The 25,705-nt window shown below is 37.7% G+C and overlaps 1 protein-coding gene across 2 annotated transcripts in view; it reads right to left on the reverse strand.

Annotated features, from left to right (window-relative positions):
- Positions 1-25,705, reverse strand: part of LOC131063470 (type II inositol polyphosphate 5-phosphatase 15) — a 125,460-nt gene that overhangs the window by 733 nt on the left and 99,022 nt on the right. For both annotated transcript variants that reach the window (XM_057997284.2, XM_057997283.2), the window contains exon 11: positions 152-413. In XM_057997284.2, the coding sequence (XP_057853267.2) occupies positions 272-413 (142 nt within the window). In that variant the 3' untranslated portion in view covers positions 152-271. The remainder of the gene's footprint in view (positions 1-151; positions 414-25,705) is intronic.

Raw genomic sequence — 25,705 nt, forward strand, 5'->3', positions numbered from 1 at the left:
TCTATCATATCTTGAAAATAACCGTTCTGTAACAATATTGTTAAGAAATTTGTTCATACAAAAATGGAATACGCAACAGTTACATTCAATTATGTTCATGCATGAGATGATTTTAAATGAGTTCTTGTTGAAGGAAAAAACAAAAATATACCTGTACACAGCAAGGAAAATCAAGCCACCGTTTCTTGAGGCTTTGACTCAGAAAAATCATAATTCTCCCAAGCCTCTCTCTGCATATACTTATTTTTCATAGAAAGGACAGACAATGATCTTATAATTCTGTTTTGCTCGTACAAACCAAATAGCCATATTTTTCTCTACGAGTTGCTTCATCTATAAAGGCAATATCTATATTGAACATGCACATTACAGGCTTATGATCACTATCTGTAATGTCCATACTTGCATTGTACCTGGATAAAATAACCAAGAAGAGACATTATTAAACTACATAAATTAAATTGTCATGTGGATATGCCAATATCAAGAATAAAAGAGAAGCTGAGAGAAAAAAATTGGACAGAACATATGAAACAAATCACAACATTAAAGACCATGAAAGAAATTTGGAGGTCAAAGACAAAAGACTTTATAAAAAACAACAGCAACTAATTTGGATCTGAAAAGTCTGTAAGTTAGCATGACGAGGATCCGGTTTTGTAATTAAAATAAATATCCTATTTGTAATCCATCCAAGCAGACCTTAACGTGATTAAAATATTACAAAAAGAATTTTGCAGTGAAACACAAAGACTTGAAAAAGAAATTGCAGGTAGTTAATTTGGATCTAAATTTAATGAGGTAGCAAGACAAGAATTCAGATTAGTAATTAGGGTAGATATCACATTCCCAACCCACCACAGTAGACATTATCATGTGTGTAAACCACTATAAATTGATTTTATTTATTTGTTCCTCAAGTGCTTGTTTACAGACAGATTTCACATTGAATTGTTATGCTATCTAAGTGCTAGAAACTATGGCAGCAGTTGCTTAGCATGAAACTGAGCAAGCCACATTACAAAAATCAATCACATATGGAGATACGAGACATAGAACTTACCCTAGAGAAACCCATTATAGGAAACACTAGTGAATTTGGATATCATCCTTCTCTCATCCAATATCATAAACGATTTCATTCCAACGGCTCTCAGGGAGCTTCCAAGAAAACTACAAGACTACTTAGATTAAAAGACTTCTATGATGCATTGACAAGTTTTTCCTTCCATGAAATTTACTCAAAACAACTTTCTTCACTCCTACACTAAGCTCAACAAGCATTCTACCACCCTAGATGATTTTATGTGAGCCAAGTGGTCATTATTTTGCTTCTAAATGTGTCACATTCCTGTAAAAGATCATTTATGTTGGACATTGTGTAGTAAAAATAAATTAGGAAGACAGTTCAATTTAATGAAGCATGGTTTGGACGACTTCCTGCAATTTGCATTAACTAGGGATGGTGTGAAAGGAAATGGAGCTTGTTGTGCCATTAATAAGGCATGGCATCCCTCCCCAATGCCTGTCCAATCTTTACAGGATTGCAATGAAAAATAAAATGCAATTCTTACATAACAAAGAAAACAAATAGAAAAGGGCATAGAGTTACTGCAAGTGCCTTGAGAGACAGCAATGCTAAGTGCGCAAGTATGGGAAGAGTCCTTTAACCTCGCCATATGGTGGAATGGCATCCCTCTTATTTTTTTAATCATGTCTATAGTTTGGATAAAAATAAACTTGAGAAATGCACTCTTATGCAATACTGTGAGGTAGGGATAGGCACAAATCGAGTTGTGGGAATGGTTTGGGGGTCTTTGAAGCAAGTGTGATTGGCAAGCATAAAAGCCAGATTCCTCAACCTTTCACTGGGCCCTTCTTGCCTATGCCACAATGAGAGCTCATGAACAAGTTATGGCATCCAACTAAGCATAAGGGGTAAAAGAATTTCAGAAGAGAAAGGATAGGAGGTCAAAAAGCCTGACTACACAACCTTTATCAACATCCTCCCTGCCTGCATCGAAATGAAAGCTTTTGAACAAGCCATGGAAATCCATAAATGCATTTGGTAAGTGTAAATGCTAAACTCCACAACCCTTTGGTTACATCCTTCTTGCCTACTCCAAAAGAGGCTTGGTACAAGCTAAGGTGATGCATCCATCAAAGCATAAAGGATACAACAATATTGGGAGTGTAAAATGTTGGTGTTGGAAATAAGCCACACCCGGACCGACGATGGACTGGTCCAAGAGGGGCCAGTAGCTCAGTGGTAGAGCACTCCAACAACATATGGAAGGTCCTAGGTTCGAGTCCTAGCTGGTCCATGTCTCAACATGGTATCAGAGCCAGGTCCAGGCTAGGAGCCCCAAGCACACGAGAGGTGTGGCTTAAGGGGGGGTGTTGGTGTTGGAAATAAGCCACACCCGGACCGACGATGGACTGGTCCAAGAGGGGCCAGTAGCTCAGTGGTAGAGCACTCCAGCAGCATATGGAAGGTCCTAGGTTCGAGTCCTAGCTGGTCCATGTCTCAACATAAAATGTAAAATGTGAGATCTTCACATTTTACAACCCGACAACTTAACCAAACAACCAAGTAGCTTAACCAAGAAACTAAGTAGCTCAACCTAGCAACCGAGTAACTCAACCAAGCAACCAAATAGCTCAACCAAATAATTGCCGGACAACCTTGATCACCAACCTTTTGTTGAAAAATATGTAGCAAAGATCGGATGACTCTAACCGTTCAAATATCTAATTGGCCTAACGGCCTTAGACATTTGTATGATAAATTCTTTTATTCCTACCCTTGATTGCACTTCACTGAATATCCGTCTTCTGATCACAGATCACAATATTATATGATCATCGATTTGCTCCATAATCATCTATATGACAATCGGATTATACATAGCATCGATTATATTTGTATATCAATTAGCAAGTGCGATGATTAAATGTTGTTTATCAAATCATAGTATCAGTCACACTAATCATACCGATTACAAATTATTTGATTAAACGTTGCTTATTATTATCGATGGTTATCAAAGGTCATTGCTCCACATAGGAGTCACGACTCTATGTGGAACCGTGACTCTATGTTGACCATAGAATGCATATATCATTGACTCTATTCCATTCAATTGATAGATAAGAGGTTGATATTATCAAGTGTAGTTATTATTAAGAGTGCAGTCGATATCATTGTGGCATAAGTGAGTGATCTGCAATACACTAAGTTTGTGATATTGTGGAGCATATTGTGTGATCTACAGTTACATAAATAATATAATTCGAACTGTGAATAGTTCGATATATATAGTGTAATCAGCTTTAAAGGAAATCCGGATTCATATATACTACTGTGCATAATTCAATATTACATTGCAATCTGAAAATTTATCAAGACATTTGTAATCTATATTATATTCTGTAATATGGATTAAACCTAAGTGACTATAAATTTGAAAAATACCATATATATAAATCTGATCCAACTTTAACACCTTTGACATCAATGACAACATATTCAATAGGTAATTCAAAAGCGTGATATGTTGTCCCAGAAAATTCTTAAGGCGAGATGCATGAAAGACATTATGAATTTTATTGTTTGTTGGTAGCTCCAACTCATAGGCTATCTCTCCTATTCTTTGTTTAATCTTATAGGGTCCATAGAATCATGGCTCCACATAACTTCCCTTGAGAGAAGATTGTTTATAAGGCTATAGCCTTAGGAAAACCATGTCTCCAACTTCAAATGTTATCTCCAATCCGTGGTGATCAACATATATCTTTTACTGATTTTGGGCTGCTTGTAAGTTTTCTTTGAGGGTGTTTAAAATATCCATACTTTGCTGAAGGAAATAAGCATAAACGTAAATTGTAGCTGAAGGAAATAACAAACATAAATATATAAATATTGTCAAATGTATATAAACAATATCACAAAACTCATGGAATAAAAAATCCATGTCATCATATGATCATCATCAAATGTTCCACACAAATACCAAAGGTAAATACAACTACAAGCCTATGGCTTAGAGGAGCATGCACCCTCTCGCCCTGGCCCCTTGCGAAGGCGTTTAAGGTAGGTCATGGATGAGTCAGCAGCCATAGTCGCTCCCCTTGACACCATGCCATGCTCACCAACATCAGGAACATTTGTGTCACTATCAGCATCTTGTGTCTCTGCTCGTGCTCTCTTCTCCTCCTCTGCCATGGCTACAGCCTCAGCCTCTATGTCTACCTGGTCGATCCAATCAGTGTCAGACTCGGAGGTTAAATTTTCCCTACTTCTATCGACGCAGTTTCCCCCCATATTTTTCAACGGGGGTTTGGGGGCAGCACTTCCAAGGTGGGGTTTCGAGGCAGCGCCCCTTGCGCGCTCCCTGTCGCGATACAGGGCGGGGTCGAGGGGTAGTGCCCCGCGAGGCCAAAAAGACTTTTATTATTTAGTAAAGGCATCAGGTGTTACTTTTCCATTGGCTGACATGTTGTAACCCTAATTTTTTTAATTCTCAGACAGAGGTTGTAGTGAACAAAGACGAGATTATTCATTTTAAAAAAAACTTTTAAAAATGCATTTTTTGGGCCTTGCCGCCGGTTGAGTCCCAGGCACGGGACTCGCCGAGTTTGGCGAGTTGGCGAGTTTGGCGAGTTCGCCCTCTACACTCAGACGAGTCCGAGTCCGAGCTCGCCAGACTCGAGGGGCATGTCTCGTACTCGGACTCGCCGAGTTTTGCGAGTCCGAGGCGATTTTCCGATCTTTGGTGGTGATCAACATATATCTTTTACTGATTTTGGGCTGCTTGTAAGTTTTCTTTGAGGGTGTTTAAAATATACATACTTTGCTGCACTAATTCTCTAGCTCCATGGACTCTACTATCTACTAGAATCAAATCCACAAATGATAATGCCTTGTAACCATATAGTGCTTTGAAGGGAGTCATCCAATTGACCTATGGTGAATGAAATTGTAACAATATTCTCCAAGATGAAGCCGTTTGACCCATGTTGTTTGTTATCTTGTAACATAATTCCTTAAATACCCTTCAAGTCATTTGTTCACAATTTCTATTTGCCCATTTGTTTGTGGGTGGTAGCTAGTGCTTGGGATTAATTCTGTTTTGTTCAACAGAAAAAGTTCTTGCCAAAATAAACTAATAAATTTACTATCTCTATGCTGACAATATTTTTAGGCAATTCATGAAGTTTAAAATTTAAATACTTCCTTAAAGAATAGATCAGCCACTTGTGGAACTCTATATTCGTCAGATATGGCATTGAAATGAGCATACTCGGTGAGTCGATCTAGGACCACAAAGATACAATCCTTCTCTTGTACTTTTGGCAACCGTGTGATCAAATCCATAGAAACACTTTCCCATTTTTGTTTTGGAATTGGTCAGGGTTGTAACAAACCAGCTAGATATATGTAATGTCCCCATTTTTGGAGTAAGAGTAATTAATTAATTTAATTAGTTAAGTTGTCCAAATTAATGTTATTTTCTATTGGATAGCTTAATTAATTATTTTAATTAATAATATTAAGTTAATTATTTATAAAGTTATCAAATGAATTAAAAATTAAAAGATGACTTTATATTTAATTAATTTAATAAAGTGACTTAATTTAATATTATATCATAAACTCACTTAAGTGAAAAAATATTAAATTAATATTATTTCTAGAAGCTTCTGGATGATGGATTAAAAAAGTATAAAAGGAGGTTTAGTTCAGCTTCTAATCAGCTAAGAATTGATATTTGCTTTGTGGAGTTTGTGGAGACGAGGGTTTCTGCAGAATAGTCTTTGGGAACGAAAACTCCCATTGATAGCATAACTGAGGAGTGAAAGATCTCTCGAGGGGTTGCATTGAGGAGGTGATACTTCAGTCATCTCTTTTGGGCTTCATTGGTGGCCAAGGGCCAATTTTACTTGGATTTACATTGGAGACATTTCCGGCATCAAGTGTCTTCAACAACTTGCTAATTGGAGCTGATTCGTATTACCATTCACTGAGTTATTTATCTCAGTAATTTTCTTAGGTTTATATCAGAATTAGGATTGGTGCCACGATTTTGTTCACAACACCCCTTGTGCATCTCCATGGTAGTTTGGTTTAGGGTGTATTCAGAAAATCTTCATTGTGTCACCGAGTGTATTAAGGACACAAGGCGATTCAACTCAGAATGCATTTGTAGGTGATTATGTGAAGTTGCAGATCTGAAGCAACTCGAACTACATCCACCTAGACCACGATTTTTGATCAGTAGATTCATTAAGTGTAGTGGTTTACTCTCTAAGTGCGGAGCCTTTCTAGTGAGGACAAGACAATGACATTGGGTGCTTAAGGAAGCACATAGGAGCCTGAGTTGTATTTCAGACCTACCACAATTGTGTTGTGACGTATTCACTATTAATGCATTAGTAGCTTCTGCAAGATAAGACTCTCCTAACTCATTAATCTCCTCTATTCTGTTATTAGTTTACTCATTCATGCTTTATGTTTATCAGACTATAACATTGGTCATAATTATGATATTGATATTGGATAATGATAGATTCGATTGACGACCTGCTTAACTATGTTAAGCGTCAATCTAAATGCTATCGGGCTATTAACCCGATAGCATATTAATGTCGATTCATATCGGCATTAATATGCTATCGGGGTATTTACCCGATAGCATGTAATGCTAACAGCTATTGTTATTGCTTACGTTATATTAATCCATTATTATATGCTTTGATACTGATTCATTATTGGGTATGTTTTATATCTGTAACAATTAACAAATGATACCGATTCATGATCGGATATGTTTATAAGCACTGTTACCATTAACAATGATACCGATTCATGATCGGATATGTTTATAAGCACTGTTATCATTAAATGATACCGATTCATTATCGGGTATGTTTATAGCACCGATTCGTTATGGATCGGTTGGTGTTAGTAAGGGTCACGACCAAGTGACATCTTGGTCGGACATGTCTAAAAGACATGTCCGATCAAGGTGCCACTTGATCGTGGCCATCCTACTATTTATACATCATTCCAATCAAAGGAGATGACATTGAAATAGATACATGTTCATCCTCCTTACCTGCAGTAAAAGAAAGATAGCAATATTAGTGTCATAGGCATAATATCAAAATTAAAATACACCATCCTGCATATAACTTATCCATTAAATTGGAAATTACAATACATTTACATTCACACATCGCCCCATTGCAAATGGGGACCCTTTTTTTTGCTTTCTAGGGTTAGTTTAGTTTGCTTGGTTGCCTGGTATTGGCTATTAGTCTTTGCATTAGAGAATTGTCAGAGAGGTCATTACGATAGCAAGGTCTTCTTAGGCTCAAATTGGTCAATAGGTGGTCCAGGTTAGGGTCTCTTTGAAAGCCTTCTCTAGGTCAGGCCTTTGCTCTTGTTTCTAGGTTATGTCTTTGAGTTAAGGGAGTGAATGAAGGTTTGTGAGTGAGTATCATCAAGGATTTTCCCTCTGAGGGTTGGAGATTGGTCCAGTTGATGAATGATGAAGTTCTAGGCACTGATTGATGTAAAATTGACCTATTTTGCCCTTGGAAATGCCTAACGACCAAGCCTAGACTTTGAAATTTGGGAAAAGGTCAAGATTTAAGCCTAAAAGACAAATTTCGCTCCCGACCCTTCCAAAGGGTCCAGAGTGGAATTCTTGGATAGGTCCTGACCCTTCCAAAGGGTCCAGAGCGAAATTCCTGGATAGGTCTTGTCCTTCTAGAGGTACCTAAGCGAAATTGTTAAAATGCACTTTTCATCCAACCTTTGAGTTGGGCGCTTCCTTAGGGTGGTTTGTTAGCATGTCTTGAGGTAAGAGCAATGTGATTAAGGGAGAAGTTTGAATGTTTGAGTGATATCGAAGGCAAATTCCTCAATTTCGGAATTTCCTAATATCTCCCTTCCTAGTCCTAATTTGCATCCAAAAACCTTGTCCTTATGACGCATGAAGAGAGAATTGATGTGTGAAACAGAGTCAAGTGAGGAAAAGTGAGGAATTTGTGCAAAAAGCAAAATTTCGCTCCTGACCCTTCCAAAGGGTCTAGAGCGAAAATTTTTTAGGCTCCTGACCCTTCCAAAGGGTCTAGAGCGAAAATTTTTTAGGCTCCTGACCCTTCCAAAGGGTCTAGAGCGAAAATTTTTTAGGCTCCTGACCCTTCCAAAGGGTCTAGAGCGAAATTCCCCAGAAGACCTATTTCTTCACTAAGGACATCAAATAGTGGACATATATGGCAAGGAAAGGATTCAAGAAGACAAGTCTAAAGTAAGATGAGTGAAAAAGGATAAAAATTGAGCCAAAAAGAGCAAATTCGCTCCTGACCCTTCCAAAGGGTCCAGATCGAATTTCTTCATAAAGCATTCTACTTTGCTCAAACCTATGAACTAATCCTTTTCCCATGCATTTTTGAAAGCAAAGCACCTTGTTTTGATAGGGAAAGGTTGGAAATGAAGTCAATTTGAGCCTAAAACATCAATTTCGCTCCTGACCCTTCCAAAGGGTCCAGAGTGAAATTCTTAGAGAACCTTGTTTCCTCACCACTTTGATACCAAGTTGGCTTGAATATGACAAGATAAAGTGGAAATGGACAAGTCCTAGGCAACTTGAATGAGAATTAGGCTTGAAAATGCAATTTTCGCTCTTGACCCTTCCAAAGGGTCCAGAGCGAAATCCTTAACTAGACTCTCTATTTTGCCTAATGCACTAAAAGGACCTTGTTTTGAGCTAAATAGATGACGAATTGACTTGATTATGGTAAGAGGAGATTTGACAAGTCAAGTTTGAGGTGAGTTGAGAGGAAAAGATGTGTGAAATGAGCCTAAGGAAGAATTTCGCTCTTGACCCTTCCAAAGGGTCCAGAGCGAAATTTCTTAAAAACACTATTTTCCTCCTTGTTCAAACCAAGATCTTTGTTCCTAGGACATGGTTGGGGGAAGATTGATATATTCTTTCCTTAAGAAGTGAATGAAAGTGAAGGAAATGATGGATTTGAGGTCAAAAGACAAAATTTGCTCCTGACCCTTCCAAAGGGTCCAAAGCGAATTTTCCTGAGACCCACCCTTTTGCTTCAAAAATGGACTAATTTCATGCCTTGGAACCTCAACTAGGACATTATCATGCCTTGGAAGCAATTGAGGGGTGAAAAGGTGGAGGATTTAGGCCTAAAATGCAAATTTCGCTCCTGACCCTTCCAAAGGGTCCAAAGCGAAATTCCTAAAACCTCTATTTTGCTCATGTTTGAGATCAAGATCTTGATTCCTAAGGCATTGTTGGGAGAGAATTGTTAAGTCTTCCCTTGAGAAGTGATTTGGAGCAAAGAAAATGATAGAATTGAGGCTATATCACAAATTTCACTCCTGACCCTTCCAAAGGGTCCAGAGCGAATTTTCTTGAAATCTCTTTTTCTCCCAATTTTGTGTCAAAGCCTAACGTTTATGGAGATTTATTGAACTTAGAGGTATCCCTAGGCATGCATTTGAGTGAGTTGTGATCACAAAATGTGAAGGATTTGTCCAGAAATGTCAATTTCGCTCTTGACCCTTCCAGAGGGTCCAGAGCGAATTTCTTTATTGGGCATGTCCTTGGGGAGGATCCAGAGCGAATTTTATTATAGGTCCTATCCTTGGCCAAGGTCCAAAGCGAAATCCTTCTTTTAGGCCATTTTGAGGGTCAAATATGTGATGTCTTCATAAGAGAAGGATCCAGAGCGAGAATTTCACTATAGGACCTGTCCCTGGAGAGGATCTTGAGCGAATTTCATTCTAATGCCTTCTTGTTGATGGTTTAAGGTGAGAAATACCATATTAGGATGACTATGTCATGTATTCTTAATCATCTTTTGTTTGTTTTGTAGGTCAATCAAATCAAATTGGAGGAAGATCAAGCTAGGACAAGGGCGACCTCTTCAAGTTTCATCATCATCAAGGACACTTCAAATGCGTGAGAGAGGACTCAGGGTGCTTCAAAGTTGAAGACTTCAAGTGTTCGAGGAGTTGCAAGCTATCCTCAAGATCTTCATTCTACCACATGGAGAAACCACAAGATATCAGAAGAAAGATCTTGTAAGCATTTCAAGGTGAAGTGGGCTACTAAGGAGTGATCTGACCATAAGGAGGCTTCATCAAACATATGAGAGTCAAGGGGTTACATCATTCACTAAGTACATCAAGGATGAAGGAAGATCAATCAAGGTCAATGCAAGGGCAAACACAAGACAAGGTGGCATCCCAGTCACCGTTCCTCCAGACAGATAGGTCCACATCAGCATGTCCAAATTCAATGTACTTGACTCACCAATGATGGCACAAACTTCGAGGCACCTACCCCTGACATCTATTGGTCCATTCTTATGAAATGTAATTTTCTCATTGGCTAGGGAAAGTTTGTTGTAACAAACCCTAATTAGGGTTTTCATTTTGTAATCCTAGCCATTGATTGTAAATCAATCCGAGCCATTGAGATGTAAAGAGCTCTCTATATAAAGCTCTGGCTCTTCATTTGTAAGGGTTAATAGTTAAGAGTTAGTGAATAGTCAGTAAAAAAGAATAGCAATTAGAGTAGATTAGGAAGAGAAGGCAAGAAATTGTTGTCTTGATTGTAAATGAACTCCATTTTCATTGAAGATATGGTGAAATATGTCGTTTCTTTGCAATATGCATGGTTTCTCGTTGAATCTTCATTTTAGATGGTAAATAATTAGATTAAATGAAGGAAGTTATTGGATGCACTCGCATGGAATCTGCCTAGTCCAAACCACTAGCCTCTTGTTGATTCTAAGTGCGCTTTGCGTGGTCAATTGGCATAGAATGAGCTTAATCTCAAGTCGTTACGCGTCTTTGGTTCATGCTAACTTGAATGGTGATCAGTGTCTGATGGTGTACAATTTGAACATCTTCAAAATTCCTTTAGAAGATCACACTGAGTTGGTGTCAGATTGTTCAACCTGTTGGTGAGACCCAGCCCAGTAGGACTCCACCTAGTCATTCATCCATCTTCTTGCATTCTAGGTCTTAGATTAGATTCTCCAAACCCTTTACCTTTTTCTATTTCTTTATGTCCTAGTGAATAGATACGACTTGAGTTCCAACAAATTTAAATGCTCAAGCAGTCGAATGTAAGTCCCCTTGTGATTCCAGCAAAATCACATCAAACCACAGAGCTTATCCACATGTAGAGACCCTACATATAAGAACCTTGGAGTCTTCTTGAATGATCCTTAGGTGAAATCTTCAGCATTCGAGGAAATTTTGTTCAAGAGAGGATAAGATACCTTGGTATTTTATTTTGTGTTCGCATGTGCATGAAAAACACATCAACAAGTTTATAGGAGACACGACTTGATTCTTCTGCCTCATACTTGCAATGATTTATCCACCTGACTGAAGTGCTCTCTTCCTGAGATTATACCGATGAATTTGTGGAGCTAAGGAGGGGTTATGACTGCTGCTAATAATTTATGACAGTCTGAAATATTATTGGAGCAGGGCCGATTTCGAGGAGTCGTCTTTTGGGCATCTAAGGGGCCTCCATCTAGTGGATATTGCTTGCTACTTCATCTCCAGCATAAGGCGACTTGCTACCACCAAGTTCTTTATGAATTAGTCAATGATCATTTATATGAGTGGTTGATGTAATACATTAATCTGAAGCATACCACTGACAATGGTCCAAAACATTCTCTTGATTTATTTGTAAGGGAAGTTTGCATATAATAAAGACACAACACTCTATTAGTTTATATCAATGTTCCTAAGGTTTATAGTTCGCATGCCAAATGTTTGTCTTTATGTCTATTGGTTGTAACTGCACATTTCACCCTTTGAAATTCATGTATTTGCATAGGAAGGGTTAAAAGAAGTCTTAGATTAGATCCTTGCAACATTATTTGTGCTTTGAGAACATTGACATGAAATGATATCAGTTTGATCATTCATGCCAGCAAGTCTGAAGTTCACATGCCAAGTGTTTGACGAAATATCCAATGGCTTAAACTCAGAAATTTACATCAGAATTAGCAAGGAGCATTACAGGTTAATACTCGTTAAAAAGTCTGAAGTTGTTCATCAGTCAAATGCCAAGTAAACTGCATAACACGGAAGTCATATTAGCTGTCCAATCTGCATAACATACAGGTTATATTGACATAAAACTTGAATGGCAGGAAATCAATTTATTGTTCGACAATATTCCTTGCATTATTAGTCCTACAACAGCAGGGGATATTTCAGTGGAATTAGAGCGGTTTCCTGCCATCTTGTTGGGGAAGTCTCTTACAATTAGAACAAAGAGAAAGATGGCCTTCGACAAATCCACTATTAATTTGATGCAAGACTTGTATGATTTGTTGAGTGATCCAGAAACAAAACAAGGATTTCTAAGAATGTTTGGGAAGTCAAAAAGAAAGGAAATGCTTCAAAATGAATCTTAGCCTACAAGTGATCATGAGAACATTCAGACAGGAGCATAGTGTGAGCATGTACGGTAGAGCTACTAATTCTAATTATGAAGGTGGTTCTATTGCGAAACTCAATGATCAGGTTACAGGAATTCCCATAATGAGCAGGAATGAAATGAGAAGACAAGGTCTATGCTTCACTTGTAAAGCTCCTTGGGAGCTCAATCACAAATGTATAGATGAAAGGATGGTTAAAGAAAATGGAACAAGCAAGAAAGAGAATGAAGAACAAATTGTTTCAAGTAAGAATTACTCGAAATTCTTCGTTGGTGATCTTGAGATTGAGATAGATAAAAATTGTGCAGGTGATAGTCCAATTAAAGGAGGAAGCAAATTAGAGTCACAGGATGCCTCTAATGTGAAGCATGAATCTTCACTCATGGATAAATCATTTGAAAGTGATGACATAACAGCATGGGCAACACGTGATCTTCAACATCATAGATCAACTTTTGATGAGGATGCGACAAGGAGGGACGAAAGGGAACATAATTCTGATTTTCTGAATGCAATCAGTAGTCCATTATCAACACAAGCAATCCATTGAGGACATCTAGGTGTGGATTGATAAACACACGGTAGAAGTTGGAGATGTTGTTCAACCGCAATCTAATCTCATGACAGCAAGTAAAGAAGAGCATGAGGTAATAAAACTAACCCACAGGGATGTTGTTGACAACTTGTTTGAGGATGATATTGATATGGGTGATGGTAAGATCTATTTTGGTGATTACAATGCATCTTCTTGTGTGTTCGTTGATACCATTGATGACACAATTCCTACATATGAAGAAAAATCAGAACATGGCATTCAAGTTTGGGAAGATAGTCATGAGGCATGGGTTGATGATGCAACTAGTAAGAAGTCCGATTTGGTACACCATAACATAGAAGATGTAAAGAGGACTCAAAGCATGTGTGACAAGTGGTTAAGGAAACCTAGGCAAGCTAAGTTGCTCGCTGCCCAAACAAGGCAACACTTACAAAAGGTCAAGGAGCGCTGCAATCATATAGATCAAGCAATACAACAAAGAGAAGCATATCTTCGATCACTCTTTCTTCCAATGAATGAAGACATAGAGATGGAGTATGGGCAAGGTAAGTATGATTACAAATCAACTTTAGAAGAGTCACATATTGCTTCATTGGGTTTTCATGGTGATCAAGAAGTTGAAGAATATGCAATCACGGATGAGCATGGTGACTTTATGGGTTTTACTCTTACGGGATTAGCCACACATGAATTACTTTGGGGTGTTAAGGAAGACACCTACATTTCAAATTTCATGTGGGCACCTATTTCTCATGATATGATAGCTATCCACTTGTTGATTGGTGACTCAATTTTCCTTGATTCTGCATGGGTTAGTGGCTGTCTTATTTTGATTTCCAATGCACTTTCAGATTTGGCATGGTCTACATCAGCTATTCAATGGCACGAGAGTGTGTGGGGACATACCTACTTGATGGGTAGTGAGTATGTGATGGATAGTTTATTCGATGGCTCACTTTGTGCAGGTGTTGGGAGCAAGTATGGTCAATCATTTGACTTGCTTCCTTTTGAGGCTTACACTCCTGTGGCACGTGATGAGGAGATTGACTTGGTTCAGCAAAATCAGTTAATGGTGTTAGTGTTGGTGTTACAAGAACTGTGTGATGACAGCAGGGACATTACACGGATCTTCCCATGGGATCCAGGTGGGAGTGAATATTGTTGCAGCTATGATTGCTTGGGGACAAGCAATTTCAGGAGGGGCGGATTGTAATGTCCCCATTTTTGGAGTAAGAGTAATTAATTAATTTAATTAGTTAAGTTGTCCAAATTAATGATATTTTCTATTAGATAGCTTAATTAATTATTTTAATTAATAATATTAAGTTAATTATTTATAAAGTTATCAAATAAATTAAAAATTAAAAGATGACTTTATATTTAATTAATTTAATAAAGTGATTTAATTTAATATTATACAATAAAGTCACTTAAATGAAATAATATTAAATATTATTTCTAGAAGCTTTTGGATGATGGATTAAAAAAGTATAAAAGGAGGTTTAGTTCAGCTTCTAATCAGCTAGGAATTGATATTTGCTTTGTGGAGTTTGTGGAGATGAGGGTTTCTGCAGAATATTGTCTTTGGGAACGAAAACTCCCATTGATAGCATAATTGAAGGAGTGAAAGATCTCTCGAGGGGTTGCATTGAGGAGGTGATACTTCAGTCATCTCCTTTGGGCTTCATTGGTGGCCAAGGGCCAGTTTTACTTGGATTTACATTGGAGACATTTTCGGCATCAAGTATCTTCAACAACTTGCTAATTGGAGTTGATTCGCATTACCATTCACTGAGTTATTTATCTCAGGTTTATATCAGAATTAGGATTGGTGCCACGATTTTGTTCACAACACCCCTTGTGCATCTCCACGGCAGTTTGGTTTGGGGTGTATTCAGCAAATCTTCATTGTGTCACCGACTGTATTAAGGACACAAGGCGATTCAACTCCAAATGCATTTGAAGGTGATTATGTGAAGTTGCAGATCTGAAGCAACTCGAACTACATCCACCTAGACCACGATTTTTGATCAGCAGACTCATTAAGTGCAGCAGTTTAATTCCTAAGTGCAACACCCTTCTAGTGAGGACAAGACAATGACATTGGATGCTTAAGGAAGCACACAGGAGCCTGAGTTGTATTTCAGACTCACTTCAGACCTACCACGGCTGATAGGAGCCACGACTTGATTCTTCTGCCTCATACTTGCAACGATTTATCCACCTGACTGAAGCACTCTCTTCCTGAGATTATACCGATGAATTTGTAGAGCTAAGGAGGGGTTATGGTTGCCGCTAATAATTTATGACAGTCTGAAATATTACTGTAGTAGGGGCGATTTTGAGGAGTCTTTTGGGCATCTAAGGGACCTCCATCTAGTGGATATTGCTTGCTACTTCATCTCCAGCATAAGGCAACTTGCTACCACCAGGTTCTTTATGAATTAGTCATGCAATGATCATTTATATGAGTGGTTGATGTAATACATTAATCTGAAGCATACCATTGACAAAGGTCCAAATCATTCTCTTGATTTATTTGTAAGGGAAGTTTGCATATAATAAAGACACAACACTCTATTAGTTTATATCAATGTTCCTAAGGTTTATAGTTCGCATGCCATATGTTTGTCTTTGTGTCTGTTGGCTGTAATTGCACATTTCACCCTTTGAAATTCATGTATTTGCATAGGAAGGGTTAAAAGAAGTCTTAGATTAGATCCTTGCAACATTATTTGTGCTTTGAGAACATTGACATGAAATGATATCAGTCTGATCATTCATACCAGCAAGTCTGAAGTTCACATGCCAAGTGTTTGACGAAATATCCAATGGCTAAAACTCAGAAATTTACATAAGAATTAGCAAGGAACATTATAGGTTAATACTCGTTAAAAAGTCTGAAGTTTTTCATCAGTCAAATGCCAAGTAAACTGCATAACACGCAAGTCATACTAGCTGTCCAGTCTGCATAACACGTATGTTATATTGACAGAAAACTTGAACAGCAGGAAATCAGTTTATTGTTCGACAATATTCTTGCATTTTTAGTCCTACAACAGCAGGGGATATTTCAATATATTTGTTCTACCTTGTTTTGTTGACAAACCATACATTCTTTGACATACTTTTAAGACATCCTCCTTCAGACAGTTCTAAGAAAATTGTTCTCTCATTTGTTTGTATGTTTTATAGTATCCTTGATGTCCATCTAGAGGAAAATAATGATATACTCTTAGAATCTTTTCTTTCACCCTTGATCCTGGGACTAGATATATGTAATGTCCCTTTTTGGGATTTACCTGAATTTAGCCCTGAAACACTAATTCCAACATAAGATGAGTATTGCATTATCTTTATTAATATAAACTTATAGTAAAATTGTCAATTGTGAAATATCCCTTGTCCAAGTTGATGTAATTTCACAAGGAATATTGTCAAACAATTCACATACAAAATGTTTAACTTGCTGGTCTGAGTTTCAGTCTGATAATTTTGCGTGTTATTGACACGAAGACACAAGAATTGCTTTGCAATTGATTTCTATGATATCTAAACTAATGCATTATTGACTCTTTTGACTTTTCCAATGCCTATATATGAATTCTAAGTGAAAAATGTGCACCTATAGCCAAGAGACATTTTCACAAACACTTGGCATGCAAACTACTATTATTAGAGACATATCATTAAAATGACTTGCAACCTGTTTGTCCTTTATTGCATGCATTCACCAAACACAATGGTACATAAAGATGCCTTGACTATTCATATTTCAATAGCATAGATAGGTCTTCGGTCTGAGTATAGACAACTGCAACAACGATTTCCCCTATAGCTGATCTTAAATCTATGCACCACAAATTACATAAAAAACCTGGTAAGAAGATCGCCTGATGCTGAAAGTGAAGAAGCAAGCAATAGCCAGGAAATGTGTCCTTCCAAACCCCCAAATCGCGCTCTTTTCCAAATTGCCCCTGTTCTGGTTCACTTCAGGTCGTGGAAAATAATATACAGCTGTTGGGTTCTCTGTCAGGTACCAAAACCCATCGATCTCTCTTTAGGATGAGAGCACTGCAGTTGGAGAGAGGAATCGATACAAGTATGGGCTTCAATGAACCAAATTGTGGCCCTCCCTCAGCCGTGGCAGGTCTGAAACAATGACTGAGATATATCTCTGAGGCTGGCAGGTGTAATAAGCACTTATGAACCATAAATCGTTGAAGAATTTCAGCTCAAAAATTGTCTTCAAATTCTTCCAAACCAACTCTAGCGAACTTGGCCCTTGGCCAACCAATTAAGCTCTATGAGATGACTGAATTATTACCTCCAGCTGCAACCCTTCAAGAGATGTTTCACTCCCTCACTTATGCTATCTATGGGAGTTATCGTTCCCAAAGACAAGTAGATTAACTGCAGAAACCTTAGGCTCCACAAGCTCAATACACAAAATAGATGTCAAATAATCGATGCCAAAACAATGAGCCTCATCCCCTATTTATTCTTCTTCTCACATGGATTGGCCCCCTTCTAGAAGATTCTCTTTTAATAAAATAATATTAATTGCACTTTAGATAATATTAAAATATCATTATAATATAAAGTGCAATTAACTACATATGCGACATCATACATGAGAATACATTATCTCACCAAAAATCCTATAAAAATGAAGTGTGAAGCCACAAGCAACTGCCCAAGCGACCCTCTTATCAACTTCTTGGCCTACGAGGGTCAAGTAATAGGCCAAACTCCATCAATGTCTGAGTACTAGTGAAAAGGGGACATTACAAATTGTAAGGTCCCTTTTGGAACATTTCTAGTTTAGGGATTGCTACTTTGATCAAAGCATATTCCTATAGTCAATCGTACTAGGAATTCCTTATGAATATTTGTAAACTGCAATCTCAAGAATAGTTGTCCTTCTATTGTGAGAGCATGGCCGGATTCTCCATCCATTGATCTCGAGGTGGCGTACTTGAGAAGACCACTTTTTGAACCCAAGCAAGTGATTCTACTTCAGGAATAGGGTTAAGATTGAAATAAGTGTCCACTTTTTGAACCCAATCTATGGCTGAAGTCTTACTGGATCCATCAAAATAGAGCAGACTAAGTTTCCCAACGTTCCTGTGCAAGTCATTATGTTGTTCCTTATTGCCCCTATTAGGCATATGTCTCATCCTAACATCCATATAATCTCGTAGGGATATATCACACTGAAAATTAGGTCCTGTAGCAAGCCAATCCTATCTAAGCTCGTCCTATAGTTCAACCAATGTAAGATCATTCCCTACTGGAGGTTCCACTCTGGTTGGAAAGATAGGCATAAGAAGTCTAGCTAAAGCTACTTTGAGATACTGATTTGCAACTCTGGGTTGATCCTCTCCATCTCTCTACGCATTATTTCCCCAATTATTGACTTCTATCGGGGCTCCTGCATCAATTAACTATGCAATACATTTGCTCTTGACTTCTAAGAAAAGCATCCAAAAGAAGTGATGTGCAATTTGGTTTCCGGTTACTGTTGATGTGTTTTTTATGCACTTCAAACACAAAATAAAATACCAAATATTTTATCCTCTCTTGAACAGAGGAAACCTTGAATGCTAAGCTTTGTGATCAACTTTGAATTATGGATAGAGTCAGGTTTACAATGCAAATGATCAACTTTGAATTATGGATAGAGTCAAGTTATATGATGTGATATGTTGGTTCACACAAAGGGACTTATGCAATTGTTCTAGGATTTCTATCAATTCTTTTCTTCAAAATGACTTATGATTTGACAATAAAGAACTCTTTCAAATAAATCTATGAAAGATTTTTTGAAAATAAAATGCAAAAGGATAAGGTCTAGGAATCTAATCTAAAGCTAACGATGCAAGAAACTGTTGGTGACTCAATGAAACCAAATCAAACTTTGCTTCGCCATTAGAAACAACTATGCAAAGATGATGCAATCTTCTAAGGAAACATAGATGATTTTCAAATTACCCACACACATTAACACGAAAGGTAATGTGAATCAATGAGTATAAAACAATTAAAGTTAAGCTTTAATGGAGTTCAATCTAACCATGTGCTGCAACTTGCAATCAACAACTCACAAATAGTATGAACAATGTACGTTTCACCATGAATCAACAACAATGTCTTCCATTCAACTAAGTACTTGGTGTAAAAACTCTTAATCTAACTTGAGAAATAGGAAACCATGCTAACACCACAAACAATACATAGGCTCACCAAGCTTTGATGAGTTTGTATTTATTCTTGCACTATCTCGGCAACAATTTCACAAAAGGATCTTGCTACAAATGAAATGAACAAGTCTTATATAGATCTCTTATTACAAATGAAGGGCCAATATTGATTTGAAATCAATAGCCAAGATAATTCAAAACAACCCTTCTTAGGGCTAGTTACAACGAACTACCCAATCACCAAAATTTTATTAAATACTAGACAATAGAAAATAAACACCCTCCTTGGCACAAAATGCGAGGAGCAAAAGCAAATAGGAAAATTCCTTGCCACCTAAGACTGTAACAAACTATCATCTAGGAGAATGTTCCCCTTATCCTTTTCCTTGATGGCAAATGCAATGAATCTAGACATGACCATTTCAATTTCAAGTTCATCCATTGATATACTTGGCATGATGTCAAACTTGAATTCGATGCCCTCCAAACCCTCAACACATGTAGCAAAGGTTTTCTCTCATTCCAACTCTTGTTTTTGAAAACTTTGCACGAAAGTCATGAATGAAGCAGCATTGTTCAAGCGACTTGTCGAAATAGAACTTGTAGCTTGAAAAATCAAAAAAGTTGTTTCTCACTTTATCTCATAGGTTCTCTACACTCATACCATCACCATCAAGGACCCCTTGTCCACATGCCTCCATAATTAACACAAGGAACTTATCTTAAACCCCCTTAAGCATTTCTTCTAATCGAATGCAAACATCCTTCATCTTTTCAAGAGTTTCTTTCTTCGTTACCAATGCGCAATACCAATGGCCAAAGTCATAGACTGCCTTCAATTCCATTACTCCTCCATCTATCAAAGTTTGCCTTGGAATCTCTTTCAACACATGCAAATGGGAATTATCTTGTCTTCAACACCCTAAAAATCCTCCCCAATTTTATTGTGTTCTAAATCCTACACAGGAATGATGTAACCCTCTCATATGCTTGTACTAATTCTCTTATGAATTCATTTGCTTTATCAAAGGCACCCTCAATCCATTCCTTGGTCATTTGAGCTATCACCCTTATTTCTTCAATGCTCTCAAACGATTCCCTTTGAAGTATTGCCAGAGGCACAAATGTCTCATCTTCTTGTCAAACTAGCTTCACCAAATGTTGTATGTAATCCACTAATTGCCTATTTTTTGCCTTTAGCTGATTCTTCTTTTTTGTTTATTTTCTCAATTTCTCTTCAACGTTCAACACAAAATTCCACAATTCATCAATTGCCCGTTGCTTTGTGATTGGCCCCAAGTCAAATATCCTAATATCATATTCTTCTGGAGTGATATCCTCCTTCGCCTTGTCAACCTTTGGAGTTGCAACCTGCATCATACGAGACTCGAAACTCTACCTTATGATCTTTGAGTATTTCTTTGGTTTCTTCTTTTCCACGGTCCGGTGTATCCGACTTAGGAAAGCCTCCAAGTCATTATTTGTATCAATTTCCACTTGTTTTTATCTTCATCCAATCTCCTAACCATTCTGGCACTGCTGGTTGTTCAATATCCTCATCCAAGTCTTCTTGCTCATGAGTTCCTCGCAAGGCTGATATCATTCCTTCATTAAAATCTTAATCTTGGAAACCTGTATCTTATCCTCCCATTATTTCATCAATAGGATTTGTCAGCCGTGGCATAAGTTGATCATCGGGAGGGGCCTCACCACCTTGAGGAGAGTTTGCTTCCTGACTCCTTTGTTGAATAGACTCCACAAATTCATTTATACTTCTCCTATTTTGTAGACTTGGGGTTAATCCATCCTTCCTCTATGGTTCATTTCCCACAATAGATGTTGCATTCATGTCTACGAAAAGATCAACTTCTTGCATTGAAGAAGTACTAGTTGTTGAATGAGTTGTCCCTAGCTTGTGTCTTTTCTACTAGGATTCCTCACTTGGTGCATCTTTCCTTTTCAACATTTGATGTTGTGAGCTTTCATTAATATCCTTCCCCTTCTCACGATTTCTATCCTCTTGTATGCTCATATCCTCTTCGAAGCTTTCATCTTGCGACTCTTCCGTCGGTTAATCTTTGAAGGATGACTCCAAATTTCCCATGAACTCATAAGTTAAAGCAACATTTTTCTCTCTCAATATGTCAACCTATTGACTTACCCATTTCTTTGTGTTATCCATCAGGCGTCCAAATATTAGATCAAGATGTGTCACCTCCTGAGCAACCCAATCTAGTGCAAGAAGAGATTTAGTCCTTTCCTTTTCAAAATATTGCTGAACATGTTTACCATCATCCTCAAGTTGATCCGGTATGTGAAGTAGTAGGCCAAGCATGATTATATTCTCAATGACAATCTAGAACACATCCTCTTCTTGATCTCAAAATCATCCACTGCATCAGCCCAATGGTCTTCAAGATGCACTTGGTGTCGATATGTCCTTCCACATACCACCCTAATATTATGATATGTTAGGGTGTGAGTCTTAAGCTTGTAATATTGTAGTTCCTCTTCTAATTTCTCCGTTTCTTGCAATGATGAGCACACCTCGAGTGATTTCCCAATCATGATACGAAAGTTTACCTCGACTTTCTTCTTCTTCTTTTGGATCTTGTCATATTCAATCAATTGCCTTGAAACATCTAACAACACCATCTTGTCTGTAGGATATCTTGCGAGGTGACAAGCATATGATAAAAATCCTTGCACTCGTATGTAAGTGAACTTTGGAACAAAATGAACCATGAACCATATTTCTTTACCAAGTTCATAGCTTCTTTTGATAACCTCTTGTAAGTACCTTCTTGTAATGTTATAACAATGTACATTGTGAAGGCATCGTTAACCCTTTTAAAGTGAGCAGTATCGTGCAAGTACAATTCAAGGTAACAATCTTACAGTTTAATTTGTCCTTCTCCATTCCCAACATGTCCTCTACATGTCAATCCTCTAAGCCTACAATACCTTGCCAGTAGGTAAACGACATATGAACTTATGTAAAAAGTTCGTGAACGCTCCACATCCTTCATTTGCTCATTAAGATTATCACTAATCAACCTAGCCAATTGATTATCTTTACCCCTTTAGTTATTTCCTTTATATAGTACCACATACATGGTTCATAGGCAGAAGCTTGAGGGGATCCCATGACTCGGTTCAACATTATTACAAGATCACTATACCCTTCCTTGAAATCTAACTTTAAAAGCTTCTTTGCTAACCTAGAATAAAGATGCCTTGGGTCCTTCATCTAGACATTGTTGATGACTTCCACGCATTTGTCAAGTCCCTCTTTGTACATTGCTAATGTGTCCACCTTAGTTTTGTGAATTATGGAGCTGTAGATAGGAAGATTAAATGCCTCTGCAATCATGGCCTTAGTGAGATAAGCTAATACCTTGCCATTTGGACCCACTATTTGCCTTTGTTCTGAATCATAGTGCTTGCCACATTCTACAATCAACTCACTGCATTGCGCTGTAGGGGAAAATCAATTGCTTGAGCAATTCCATTCCTTGTCATTTTCCTTGCCATCTTAGAAGAACCATGATTTCCTCGTCTAAACACCAGATCCCGAAAATCATCCACATTGATATGCCCCAAGTTGGTGTCACTAATCTTTCACCACTTTGAAGTAATCCTTGATTCCATGTGAACTCCTTTGAAATCATTCCTCATTTGTATTTGTCTTGAGTTGCCTCCGGTTCTTGCACCTAACATTTACCTGAAAAATAGACACCTCAAGTTACACAAAATACACAAATATGAATTGTGATTTTACCCTACTTAGTCAATTATGCAAGAAAAGTTATGATGTTAATCATAGAAACGTACACAATTCCTTGCATTTCAAAAGATTTCCTTAGAGATAAGCATCAATTCACACTAAAAATCTAAAAATACATGCAAATTTTCCCTGAAAAACCCTACTTTCAAACCTTGAAAGTGTGAAAATCAGAGGCAAAATCACCCAGATCTGTATGTTAATTAGTCTGGATTTGATTCCCAACTTGCCCCTATAACCATAAGTTCAAACTTGATAAAAGTGTACAGCAGATCTGTAATTAGTTGAATCTGAATTTTTCTTTTACTCCTCCCAAAACTCTAATTACTTCCCTCTAAAATTCGCACTCTATGTCTGCTTGTAAAATTCCCTCCTCCAAGTTCTGCCCAAAATCACCTCAAAAATGCCTCATACTCGAGATGTAGTATGCCTGATTTGAGGTCCACTTTTTAACAGTCTCCTCTGCCTTATCAATTGCCTTGAATTGCATTTGTTTTGATGTTAAATGATGCATTTACATCCTTCATATATTCGCATTTTGATTTAAATTGTTTCCCCTTGTCTCCTTAGCCGATTTGTTCTCTTCTTCGATATAGGTGAACGTTTGCACAATGTGTGCATTACAACAAGTGGACCCTGCATTGACATGTGCACAAAGTTGTGCATGGCCAACTTGGGGCCATATTGAGCAGATTTTGAGCATGAGCTTGCACTAATCTAGTCAGCTATGCAAGGAATAGTTGCACAATACTGGGTGGCATTGAGAAGTACCTATGCACACAAGTGGTTGCATTTTGATAGTGTTCTTGCACAAAATGTCTGGGGTGGGTTCTAGATGGTGGCTTGCACAAACAGAGGTTGAGCGCATTTGGAAGGGAGTCTTGCACAAAATGCAGGTGAAGGGCCCCTTAAGGCAACACTTAGACAAATTCTTTTAATGATGCTTTGGATCATAAGGTTAGTTTCGAGGGGTATACTTGCACAAATTAGAGCACATTCTTCATGTGTACATGCACAACCTTGACCTAGTGTGGGATTTAGGGGTTCTGGTGCACAAAACACAGGTGCAAATGAGGGTAAGTGTGCACAAATGTGTGCAAGGCACACATAAGAGGGTATGTTTGCACGAAACCTCACTTAGACAAATTTCCATACTTCTTCCATGGGTGCAATATAATCCCCTACATACATTTGTGTGGACAACTTATAACCCTACTCCCACAAACTCAAAAGTAAAACACATCGTTGCTATGCACTTCTTGACTTCATTTAATCAAAGGGGCAACCTATGCTTATCCTACAAAGAGACTTGGAGACTATTGCCTAGTCAAAACCCTAACCAATAACCTAAGGCAAACGAACGAAAGGGCTTGCATTGAGGGGTCCCTCTTTCCTATGGGAAGATGTGTAAAAAGGTCAAAACAGATACCTTTTTCACCTCTTTCATCCATGTTCTCTGAATGTGATGATCGCTTAGGATGATTCTCTGAGTGTTGTTCCTACAGATCTAAATGCCATTGTTCCTAAAAATCTTCTTCCCTTTTCTTTAGCCCCTCCTGGTATCTTCTTTCTCTATCCCTAATGCTCTGGAAACTCATTAACCCACTGGATGGCAGGAAAAACTGTGCTCTAATAACATTGTAATGTGTTGTCCCTATTGTTCTTTTTAAATTAAAAATACTATATATTTTTTGTGTGATCTTTCAAACTAGACATAAGGTGCAAAAGGATTTGTTGTTTTTTGTTTTTTGATGAATCGGCTGAGCACAATAATAAATAGAAGCAAATACTGATTCTAAAAATAAACTAACATGCAATTAAGGAGCTAAAAGTTCCAGATCTAAATTCTGTTCAAAATATTGAACTTTTCAACAACCCAGTTCATAATAAACCCTTACAAATCTGAATCAAACATACCCCAAAAAAGTGGCTGGGAACTAATGATGTAATTAAATCAGATTTGGGCACCACACCTTCAATTTTGGGATCCAATTGCAATTGAAATGATAGAAGGTTGCCTATAGCCTCTAACTGCCCAATTTGGTCTGATAAAACCCTTAAAAACTTCAATAATCAGCCTCCACAAATCTACAACCCTGTTAATGATTGAATTATTTGATCTGGTAGATCTACTTGTTGCCTGTAAGATAATACTCACAAATCTCCCTAATTGTATCTTTCAACAACGTAGAAGATGCCACCAATGAGGGGTTTCGTCCTCATCAACCAAAAGATTGCCTCTAGAGAAATTGCTGCCAAAGCTCCAAAAAGAAATAAACCTGAATGAATGAACAAAGGCTCCAAAACCTTTTTATAAACTCAAACACAATTCCCTAATTAGGGTTGTGCAACTTTTTAATTTAATTTTAAAAATCATCTTATGTCTCCCTAAGTTGGATGCCAACTTGAGCTTTTATTTTTTATTTATTAATAAAAACACCTTATGACCTTCTAGTCGTAGGAGTCTAAAAAGTACACAGAAAATACTGAGAGGGGGGGAGTGAATCAATATTTTAAACTTTTAAATGCACAAAACCACAAAAAATATAGAGAGGGCAAACATCAAGATGCAAACACCAAATTTCCCATGGAAAACCCTTTCGAGTAAAAAGCCATGACACATTAATAGCTTTTAATTACCAAATGAGAACCAACTCA

Source organism: Cryptomeria japonica, chromosome 7, assembly GCF_030272615.1.
Source record: "Cryptomeria japonica chromosome 7, Sugi_1.0, whole genome shotgun sequence".
Lineage (NCBI taxonomy): Eukaryota > Viridiplantae > Streptophyta > Pinopsida > Cupressales > Cupressaceae > Cryptomeria > Cryptomeria japonica.